This window comes from Etheostoma spectabile, chromosome 7 (assembly GCF_008692095.1).
Source record: "Etheostoma spectabile isolate EspeVRDwgs_2016 chromosome 7, UIUC_Espe_1.0, whole genome shotgun sequence".
Classification (NCBI taxonomy): Eukaryota; Metazoa; Chordata; class Actinopteri; order Perciformes; family Percidae; genus Etheostoma; species Etheostoma spectabile.
The window spans coordinates 10,346,803-10,358,927 of NC_045739.1; the positions used below are offsets into that span (position 1 = coordinate 10,346,803).

A 12,125-nucleotide genomic window follows, 5' to 3' on the forward strand; every position below is an offset into this window, starting at 1 on the left:
AAGATTATGACACACACTCAGCATAGAGGAGACAGGGTGGATGAGATATTTTTATAATGTGATTAATGCTAATGCAACAAGCAGACTGGGATCACGCCAGACATAACTACAAGCTTTAAAACACTTCATAAGTGTTTTTTTATGAGCCAAGAATAACAGCCTAAAGTGGAAACAAGACATACAACACAGTATCAGAACATAATTAATATTCATGTAATTTCATACTTGATTGTGACTTCACATTTAAAATATGCACTTTTGTTGGACAAAAATGGTTGTTTAACTTGACACATTTTGTGTCGAAAAAAAGGTATTGAAATGTTTGCTGTTGTTTTTAAGCTAATTGAATACACATTGGATTGTAAAAGTGGCACAACTGTATACGTTGTGGCTCGGTTTGCCACTCAGGTATTCCCATTTTCATTGTTTAAATTTATAAAGAGCTGTCTGCGATTTTGATGGAGCAGAAGGGTTTTGTCTAGTTTGGGGTTAATACTCCATCTCCTTTTCCATTCAACATATTGTTCCTTTTACCACTGATTACTATCTTGTTTAAACAGCCCGTAGACACACCACGCAGACTGTATGTTCATAAATCCTCTGGAGCTGATCAACACAATGGCTCACATTCCTGCCATTTAAAGGAAGTCCCTTATATCACTGCACCTCTTCTCCGCCAGAGACACAGACATTCTAGGAATTGGATTTCTCGACATGCACCTCCGTTTATTTCATTTAGCTCAAAACATTACACTTTGGGGGGTGTCCATCCAGTGCTTTACCTTTGTAATGAATCGCTGTTTAACTTGAGTTACATCTTAGCAATTTTTTCTCTTTCATTGAATAACAACAGCATGGGCAAAATGTCCTGAAATGGAGACGTTTATCAGGGTCAAATCAGTTGACCCGACTCCAGCATTGTCGCTGTATGTGGGATTACCAAACACCCCCAGCTAACTATGGCTTTTTCTGGGCTGATGAGGTGACACACTGTGTGAAAATTAAAATGATTTAATATCCATTAGATTAAAACTGCGCAAATGAAGATTTTTATATTAGTCAGAGGTCTCCCGCAGTGATTAACTCACAGTTATCATCCAAACTCTGCAGCTCTGCAGTTTTTTACCCCCTTTTAGCTTGTTGTCTTATTTGATGCAAATGTATTATCTTACTATACTCATCAACCCCATTTCCAGCAGCAACATCTGGCCCCTGTTTTTGTAAAAAACAACAACAAATACTGCATGCTACCTGCCCATTACCAGAGAACAAACAAGACAAAGGGAACATCTAATGAAGCAAGTTAAATATCCAAATATTTCCTCTGGAGTTGGAGACCAAGACAGAGTCAAAGGTAGATTGAATATTGGACCTACATATCACAACTTCTTATGGTGATATCACGTTAGGTAAACGGACCTACGTACAGAAGGGTGTAATGGGCAACCAAAGATCACACATACTGACATGCACACCTGCAAAATCAAAACCCATGCGTCAAGCAAGTTGATTGGAGGATTTAGCTCCCGTCGGTTCAAACCTGAGACGAAAACATTACAATGGTTTTACAGCTTTAATGTAAAGGTTAAAGAAACCCAGCTTTTAGTAACATTTCAGTATATTCCAATTGTATTCATCAGTATGAGGAACACCATGGTCTAAGTTTGGAAAACACTGACCATATTTGTTGTGTGGCACCTGTCAAGTTGACAATCCCAGTAAAATTCGCTGTATGCTTGCATTCAAGTTACCATGCTGGATGATCGCTAACATTCCCCCGCCCACGATATAGCAACAAGGGAAAAACAGCATCACAAATGCAATGCTAGATGGTTTGTCATATTTGCTTTGGATTTGAACAAGTCGTACGGTACAACTTTCCAACCTTCTATCCAACGTCTTGGCCTATTCAAGCCAAAATCCTTGGGTGTTGTCCTGTGCAACAATAGAAAACGATGGCATTGCCTGCACTTCCTCACGTAGCCTTAGAAATGGGAGCTAACCCTAACCCGCTCACAGCACCCAATGCTGGGCTTACACCAGACATAGATTTCCCTTGTTTTTGTACTCACCAGTCTGTCTGAACCTCTCTTGAGATTGTGATTTCCGTTTGCCTCATACTCTCATAAACGTTCAAGACATCAAGTTCTATTTTGATTATAAAGATGGTTAGATTACCAAGCTACATTTTGCAAACAATATTTTATGGCCAGCAGACATACACATCTAGTTTTATTCATTAAAACAAACTTTGTACACTCCTGTCTGACAAAGAACAACATCTCACTCATTACACGTAATCTCTGATCAGAGCCAAGGTGTGGTTTGATCCATGAACCAGGCTGCCATGTGTGATTGAGTTTCACAGAGGTCTCATGGGTACCAGAGCCCTTTTCCTTGTGGCTACACAGTTTAAACACCCACCCATTACAGACATCCATCCTCCTCGGAAATGAACTCCTTGCTAACAGACATGGTTTGAGGTTACACCTCAGCTCCACCAACAATACAACTTTGATCTCTTTAGGCGTTTCACAGTGGTATACATTGTATGACTTAATTATGCCTCCTCTGAGCTTGTACCTCCCTCATAGCTTTCTGAAGGACATAAAGGAGGATATACTGTGTAGTGCAAAAGATGGTTTGTGTATGTGTGTGTGTGTGTGTGTGTGTGTGTGTGTTTCTTTATGTTTGGACGGAGGGAGGGGTCGTGAGTAAAGGAAATGCAGATTATATGCCTGACTTTCTGCTTTGTGTTGAAAAAAATCCTTCGAGTAGTAGGACCCAGGGGATTTTTGTAGGGGGAAAAAACTGGACCAGCACACCTTTATGTTATCTGAGGCAGGACATAGATGTGAAAAAAGTTGTTCAACACTGTAACAAAATATGTTGAGCTTTGAGCCATGTCATTGGCTAAGAAAAGTCTGACAGGAAAATGCAATGGCTCTTGAGGTCAGGGCAGACCCTGCTATAAATGTATTGCAACAGACTAACACCTTTACTGAGTCTACTACAGCGCATGGTGAGCTATCACCTCTCATCTCTACAGGGACAATATGAGTGCTTCTGTGGCCGTGTACAGGAATATTTACACAGAGGACCGCTTCAAACAGGCCTACGGCTCCGATGATAGCACAAGTGGAAGTTTGCGGCTCCGGGACAAGCTTGCCGGGAGGTGTAGGTGTTCAAGGCAAACTTGCCTTCACCTGTTGAGGGAGAGAGTGCCCATTTTCAACTGGCTGCCAAGATACAGACTAAAGAAATGGATTTTAGGAGATACTATTGGGGGACTGACAGTTGGTATTCTTCACATTCCGCAAGGTGACTTTACATATAGTAGATCATTATAAAGGGAAACGAGAGTTTGTTTTCTATTACGTTATTTAATATGTAAATTATGAGTATTACATTATTTCATTTTAGAATCAATTGAACAAACAATACCATAATGATGATAATAATACTAACAACAATATAAACTATTATGATAATATTAACATTGTTATTATAAATGAAACCCTATAAATACACAGTTTTTATTAATGTGATTGTAATAATTAATATTAATAACTATGCCATAAAATTTGAGCAAGTATTGCAAGGTTAGAATAGTGTTTACATTTTACAGAAATTAAGGCTAAACTGTCAAGATCACTGCATTATCACAGTGGAAATACTAAATACAAACTCAGTCAGTCTTCTTATTCATTAATATTTATTATTTTTGTACTTTGCATGCTTCAGCCATATAAGCCTACATAAATACAGATTTTACATTTGAAACATAATTAGGAAAAAAATGTGTTTACTGATGAACTGTCTTTTTGACTGTCCTTCCCTAAACAGGCATGGCCTTTGCGTTACTCACGTCTGTGGCACCAATATTTGGCCTTTACACCTCCTTCTTCCCTGTGGTCCTCTACATGTTTTTTGGCACAGGTCGCCACGTGTCCACAGGTAAGACTTGCGTCCATATAACATATAGTGTATTTTCTAGAAAAGCATAGCTTTCATTAATCAAAATGAGTACATAATTTACATTATGTCACACATGCATTGTGAACAGTGTACAGGACAGTGTCAGTTATAATGTGTTCTACTGTTACTGAGATAAGCTCATTCTCAGGTACCTTTGCTGTGGTGAGTCTGATGACTGGTTCTGTAGTCGAGCAGCTGGTTCCCACTCCTCTCGAGATGAACTCCAGTTCGCCTGAAGCGGCCAACTTTGAGGCCCAGAGGATTGGAGTTGCTTCAGCTGTAGCCCTCCTCTCAGGAATTATTATGGTAAAAAAAAAACTGTGGATTAAAACACAAATTCACAAAATGAAAATAATAAGGCAACTGAGATCTGTCTTTTTGTTAAGACTAGCAGACTTGCTTTGGCCAACACAGCTCAACATTCTCTTTTTATTATTATCTCTTGTGCCCCAGCTCTGTATGTTTGGTCTACAGCTGGGCTTCCTCTCCACCTATCTGTCAGAGCCAATTGTTAAGGCTTTCACCAGTGCTGCTGCCTTCCATGTTACCATCTCGCAACTGCAAAGCATGCTGGGGCTGCGGCTTCCTCGCCACACTGGGTCCTTTGCTCTCTTTAAGGTAAGCAGTGATGGACATCTTGATGGTCTAATCCAAGATTTTATCATTTGGGCATTTAGTGCTATTTGCTCACAGCTCACTGACTCGTGTGTTTAGACTTTAGCGTCTGTGATGGAGAACCTGCCTCACACTAACATGGCTGAGCTGCTGATCTCCTTGGTGTGTTTGGCTGTTCTGGTGCCAGTGAAGGAGGTCAACATGCGTTATCGGCAGCGCCTACGTACACCTATCCCCGTGGAGATTCTCACGGTTAGTCAACTGGATTTATGAACGTTTAGGGTACATATTTACGATATGGTCAACAGGTTAAGTCATGGTTTATGTTTGCTTCTCCAGGTGATTATTGCTACAGGCGTGGCTTATGCCTCCTCACTGGACTCTACTTACAACATTGAAATAGTTGGCCACATCCCAGCTGGGTAATCTTTTAGATTAGAAAAAAAAACAGAACACAAAACAGTGATAAGTTTAGTAGCTTCCAGTAGTTTGATTTTGAATTCTTCTATTCTCAGATTCCCGGGGCCACAGATGCCTGCCTTGCACACTTTCCCTGACATTGCAGGGGACACAGTAGCCATAACATTTGTTGGGTACGCTGTGTCGGTTTCATTGGCAATGATCTATGCCGATAAACATGGATATTCCATACATCCCAACCAGGTAAAGTGTGATAATGTCACATCTGCTTGTTGACATGTTATATTCTCACCAATCTGTTAACTTTTTGCTTTAAACCTGTGCTTGATTTCAGGAGCTCCTGGCTCACGGTATCTCGAACACAGTGTCTTCTTTTTTCACATGCTTTCCCAGCTCAGCCACTCTTGCCACCACTAATATACTCGAGAGTGCTGGAGGATACACACAGGTAGTCTATGTGATATAGCCTATTGTAAATTCTGTGTGTCATACTCACAAGCGACTGGTAGGCTCTTTGTCTTAAAGGCCCAATCTGCAATTCAAATGCAAACAGGAGGGTCACAAAAGGAAAAAAATAAAAACTATTATCACTCTCAAATTGATTGGAAGGGCCTTTAATATAAAGAAAAACACTAGCAAGTACATTTAAGGTAATATGTTTACTGACGCTTTAAAGAAATCAGTAAAAAGGCTGATATTGTAAATCAAAAGAGAAATACATACTCAACATACAAAATACAATTGTGTGTGTTCCTGCAGCTCTCTGGCTTATTCACAAGTCTGGTTGTTCTGGTTGTCCTGCTGCTGATTGGACCGCTGTTCTACTTCCTACCAAAGGTGTGTTTGTATGTGTGTATCTGTACAAGAATGAGAGAAAGAAAGAGGTAAATTTCCCTCATCTCCCTCAATCTATCTCCCCAGGCAGTCCTGGCATGCATCAACGTCACCAGCCTCAGGCAGATGTTCCTGCAGTTCCAGGAGTTACCTGAACTGTGGAGAATCAGCAGGATTGACTTTGTAAGGCAATAATTAGTACAGCAATATAAGACACACAACTGTATTGTGCAACATGGTCCAAATGCATAAGAATAAAACTCAAGAAAATGAAAGGAAGATGGTGAATTAGCTCCCTAGTTACCATTAGGTCAACAACTGACCCATAGAGCACAACTAATTGGGTTTTTCAGTATATTTACATTGTGGCTCATTTATCCTGTTCAGGCTGAGGTTTTTTACAAAACGTTTAAAACTATGCTTAATTCACCTCATCTAGATTAAAATATTTGTTATTCAGTCTGACGGCTGCCTGCAATTTGATGATGCATGGATTTTAAAACAATAACTGTTGCAAGGAATTTAAAAAAAAAACTCCAGCCAAAGAGAATCAGGTACAAATCAGGCCAATGGGCTCATGAGCTAGTAGAGCACAGGTTGCACACACTGATTGCTTTGCTGGAATTAACCATCATTGATGTGCCTTGTTATATCCTGACGTGACAATGCATTGTTCTGGCTGGTGCAGATGGTTTGGGTGGTAACCTGGCTCTCTGTAGTGGTACTCAACGTGGATCTTGGCCTAGCTATTGGAGTGGTTTTCTCTATGATGACCGTCATCTGCCGCACACAAAGGTACATTTTCCATTCTATTCACAAATACCATGGTGCAATTCAGTGAGTGCTCTTGCCAATTACTCTCTTGTAAGAAATACCATGTTCATCTGAAAGGGTTAAACATGAACTGAGACGATCAATATAATTATAATATGTTACATGTCATAATGTTGTTCATTAAAGTTGATGACTCATGGTTCAACAGGGCTGGTTGTTCAGTGCTTGGTCGGGCCAGTAACACAGAAATTTACAGACCTCTGGAGAACCACAGCAAGGTGAGAGGATGCTCTTACTGCTTAATACTTGTATATATTTTGGTTAACATGAACGCAAGGTCTTTTATTAAACTTAAATTTTAGGCACATAGAATCTTTATTTGTTATTCCAACAAGTGGTAATCATAATCTTAGAGACAATGCAGACTCTCCTAGAATGAACATAGGATGCTACTGTTTTCCTATCAGTGCTATGAGGTACCTGGGGTGAAGATCCTGACTTACAACGGGCCTATTTACTACGGCAACCGTAGCTTCTTCAGGGAGGAGATGAGCAGGTTGCTGGGCCTGACGCCAGAGAGAATCCGCAGCCGAGAGAAAGCTAGGAAAGCCCTGGAGAAAAGGGAGAGAGAGGCCATTGTCAGCACTGTGGTACGGCTACTTCAATCATTGAATGAGCAGAGTTTAACTTTTTTTTTTAAATTCACACTGTAAAGCTTAGTTTCAATATCTTATTGTTGTTGTTTTTTCTGTATTGTTGTTTAGGAAAGAGCCATTGCAAACACATCATTTTCTTCAGAAAATGAGTTCTTTAAATCTGGTAAGTAATGAAAACATAGTGGTGGTTCTGTGTGGGTGACAAGACAATTGCATAGTTCCAAAAAAATTCAAGCTTTAAACAAGGACATCTACAACAGTTGTTTGGCCTTTACGGAGTTGTATTCACATTTGTGTAGACATGTATAATATTAAGCTTTCAAAGCTTTTCATTCATTTACTTTTTACTTTTCTGTAGAAACATCTGAGAGTGATGTTCAAGCAGTGTTAATCGATTGCAGCAGTGTGACTTTTGTTGATGTTGCTGGAGCAAGACTCTTTACACAGGTTAGTCTAAAGCAAGACATTATGCTTCAAACTTCACTCAAATTCTTTGTGCAATGTGTCAACATAATTGATTGCTATTGGCTTTTTGCAGATGTGTACTGAATGCCAGAAAGTTGGAGTGTATGTATATTTGGCAAACTGCAATGGTAGGGCCTATGTATTTGAATTACTTCTTTTCGTATGGTTTTCCCTACGGGATTCTGGGTTTATTCACTTGCATACATTGAATACTGATCAATGATTTCCATCCCCCTAGAGAGCGTATTGAAGATCCTAACATCAAGTGGTCTAATGAGCTACATGAACCCTCAACATATTTTTGTCACTGTTCATGATGCAGTGATGTATATTCAACAGCAGAAGGTAAGCCAGAAAGTTGAAATTTCCACAAGAAACAAACAAAAAAAACACTTTGGTTACTAATTACGTAGATTGTCCTAAACAAACAATGCAATTTCTGTTGTCTTCCGTAGGAAAAACCTCCAGAGAACACCACGACTGTTTGGGTATGAGCCAGGAGGCAGTGATGATGACTCATGCTCCCAGCAGCCAGCAGGGTTTGGGCTGAAAAGACGTAGGCCAATAAGACTTCTACATGTTGTAGAGATTATATCTCTCAGCTGTATAGCAGTGATTCAGCAATTGGTCCATATTTCAATGTATACCAGTGTTTCAAAGAAGCAGTAGCCTGTTGTAGCACTATGTCATGAATTACAATACTTAATAACATTACATTGTTACCAGTTTTCTCATAGATATTGAGGCACACTTCAATCTGATATAGATAAACAGTAACAAATCTCAATCTCCTCATATATTTAGTGTAAAAAAAACAACATGTCATTTTTTACTCATGAGTATAAAGCAATATATGACAGATGCTAATGGTTACTTGTTCTGTTCTGTATTGTCTTAAACTGTGTGCTGGAATATTAGAATAGTTATATTTATTTAGTTTCTGTTTATTTGCAATACAGATTAATATAAAGTGCATGGAGTTTGTTGTATTTTACTTTGTGTATTTATATGTTTTGAAATATATGATTAAATGTACAGTAAATTCCATCCAATACTGTCTTAAATTGTTTTGTCTTTTTAATTTCCGAGAGACTGCACAATACATTGTATGATTGACTTTTGTATTTGCCAGCCACTGTGCAATCCACAGGCTGTTTTTCACAATAAATCTATCTCCAAAAACAGAACTTCACAGTGAATTCAAATGACATTTATTACATTGAATTTAAATACATTTAATAAAATCAAAGAAATTGGGTAATAGGTTTCTAAACCAAGACATGGGAAAGAGTGGTTATTAAGTATGAATACATTTTAGGAGGAAACAATGTGGAATGTGAAGCATGCCACTGTGTCAGGTTTTGAAGAGAGAAGAAGAGCAGTCTTTGTATTTGGTGAGGTACTGTAGACCTGTGTGTCTGCACTGAGATGTGATCAAAAGTGAAAAACCAAGGTTCAAAAACAACAAAGACAAAGGATTTGTTTGCCACAAGGGGTAAAATTGGAAAGTAAGACAACAAGTCATAAATCATACAGAATGCTGGTTAATTTAACATGCAAGCTACACTGGTGTCAATTTGTGTCTATTTTTACATAAACTTGCTAAATAAGACTAAATATTTTTACTGCAGAAAGAAAGTTTGTACATTGTTATAAAATGTTTAAGATGTGTTTTAGCACAGGCTGTAAATGCCATATTGAAAGTGATGTCTTCCTCAGCACCATGATGCCCTCTGCTGTTCAACAGTTAAAGGTTTCCCCCCCACTGCTCATCATCATTAGATTAGATTAAATAATACTTTATTTATCCCGCGATGGGGAAATTCCCTCATTACAGCAGCAGTTTTATACAGTAAAAAGCAAACCAACAAGCAAACAAACAAACAACAGGCAAACAACAGACAATGTGCAAAAAGTACTGAATGAATGTAGAGTGGCATTATATAAAAGATATTGCAAAGTAAAGTGAGGTGGCCATTGGCCATTGTACAAACATTGCAATGAAAGTAAGGAAGTGATGTGAAATTAAACTGAATGTGTAATTAAAAAATATAGCAAAAGTAAGTAACAATAACATAAATGATATTGAAGTGTAACCATAATATAAATAATATTGAAAAAGTAATATTATTGAAAAAGTCCTGTTACCTTGACCTGATAAAACTATACGTAGTGTGAGTTCAAAACCAGGACGTAAAAAAGAGGAAAAAAACTAATTATTTCCTTGCTTGATGTTGGATAGCCAAGTTATTAATTTTTTCCAGTGCATATTTCAAAGAGGCCTCTAGACACTGTACCCTTTGGGTTTTAAGCTCAAGGAGTGTACCACTAATTGGCAGGAAGTAGTCCACTTCAATTAGAACATGGTACACAAGACTCTGGCCAAATGTTTACTAAGCCAGATTCTACCGGCAGACCTCACACACACACACACACACACACACAAAGAGAGACAGACAGACACACACACAAAGACACAGACATACACAGACAGACACACACACACACACACACACACACACTAAAAAAGTATCACTGCAAACTCCTCTAGGAACGCTTTGATTATGAAAAATTGCTTACAGGTAATGTGTAAATGTTATGTTAGTTGACCCAAACCTAACCAAATAAAAACAAAATCCCAAAGAAAACACAAAAAGACTACAAAAACAGTGGAATAATACAATTTACAAAAGGATAAATAATCAAGTATTTTCTGTTCTTTCTATACAGCAAAAGCAGCAGTACACATAGTTTCTATGAAATGATATTTCTACTACTAATATTGGCAATACAATTATGTTAGGTTCGTCATGACAAAGCAGAGTATCATTTACAGTTTTTCTCGATTGATTTGATACATTTCTCCAAACTCAGGTAACTGCTTTTAAAACAGTTAAAACAGCAAACTAAACACACTCTTATGTTGGTGAAACAGTTAAATATTCACTGCGCAATGAAACATAGCATTTTGTTCTAGTAATGCATGAGTTGTAACCCCACAAGAAATATTATGCAAATAAGTACATAAGTAAATAAAAATTAAACAAAAAATGTAACGCATTCATTGACTTGATTAATTCATTGATCATGCCTCTCAATTACATCTGGCCAGACAATTTCATCAACATCACAGCAAATATTTTCACGAGTCATGCATCACGGGAAAAAAACGTATCTATCCTTGACATGCTTGTGCCCCAATGTCTCCACAGGACTTTTCCATTGCTCAAAGAAGACTTACTTGGTTCTAATGGTTGCGATCATGTACTTTCTATCTCCAAGGGGAGAAGAATTTCTCAATTGGATTCAGGAAAGGAGAACATGGTGGAAGGAACACCATCCTGAAACGTGGGTGATTCTCAAACCACTCTTGCAATAGTGGTGAACGGTGGAATTGGACATTGTCCCAAACAACTACAAAATTCTGCACCATTTGCTCCTGATCATCCTGCAGAAAGAAGATGAAATTGAGGAGGTTTAAGAAATGTAGGAGCCTTGCATGCCGGAATACCAGTTGTAAAAATTGTGGCACAGAGAGTGATGTTGCCTCCTCATTGTTCAGGGACATTGACTGTACCATAATGTCCAATCACATATCTCCCTCTTCTCTTTTTTGTGATGATTGAAGCCTGTTTCATCAATATACAGGTACTCATAATGAGTTGGTCTGCAATCCAACTCCAAGATTCTCTAGAGTAAAAAAAAAAGACAAGGTACAATACAATAAGTTAGTGTTTTACAGTAATGGCATTGATTGCAGTCAATACTGTAAAACTGTTGGTGAAGTTTGAGTTCACACTTTGAAGCAGCAGTATACAAAGATATTCCTAAATCTTTTCACTCACAGTAGCATGGAATAGTAAATGAACACATACTTAAAATTCAGGAAAAACACATCTTTGTGTTAACAGTAAAAGTGAAGTAATTGGGTTGCACATACTTGAACGGAGTTCCTCTCAAAGAACACTTTGTATACTTGCTTCATTCAGATTGCATTTCTCCTTAGAACACAATCAATTGTGGAGAGACTACATTGGTGGATATTGTGGAACAGTTGATTGTACTGTGTTATTCTTTGCTGAATTTCTTTGAGGCGGAGGGTGTTGTTCTGGACCACCATGTCAACAATGGCATGCTCTTATTCAATTGAAAGAAGTCTTGTTCGTCCACCTGAATGTTCTCTAACTTCAATAGTGAAAAATGTGTGGACAAGCAGGAACATTTACTGTAGAAATCTTGACCTATGTCAAACTAGACTACATGGAATCTCATTGTAGAAGTAGAAAGATATAGTTACTTACCGGTTGTCCCTCTAAAATGTGTGGATAATTGAAGCCACTGTGGATCTGTTTATATTGGGCTGAACTCTCTGCCCAGCTTCTC

The 12,125-nt window shown here is 38.3% G+C and overlaps 1 protein-coding gene across 1 annotated transcript; it reads left to right on the forward strand.

Moving 5' to 3' along the window:
• Positions 1 to 2,780: 2,780 nt before the first annotated feature.
• On the forward strand, positions 2,781 to 8,557 carry slc26a10 (solute carrier family 26 member 10). The gene is made up of 18 exons (XM_032521172.1): positions 2,781 to 3,321; positions 3,847 to 3,957; positions 4,127 to 4,284; positions 4,432 to 4,596; positions 4,693 to 4,845; positions 4,933 to 5,015; positions 5,109 to 5,256; positions 5,348 to 5,461; positions 5,773 to 5,850; positions 5,935 to 6,030; positions 6,536 to 6,642; positions 6,830 to 6,899; positions 7,089 to 7,271; positions 7,386 to 7,440; positions 7,636 to 7,724; positions 7,816 to 7,870; positions 7,981 to 8,087; positions 8,198 to 8,557. The coding sequence occupies exons 1-18, from the start codon at positions 3,057 to 3,059 to the stop codon at positions 8,234 to 8,236; spliced, it is 2,076 nt and encodes a 691-aa protein (XP_032377063.1). The 5' UTR covers positions 2,781 to 3,056; the 3' UTR covers positions 8,237 to 8,557.
• The last annotated feature ends 3,568 nt before the right edge of the window (positions 8,558 to 12,125 follow it).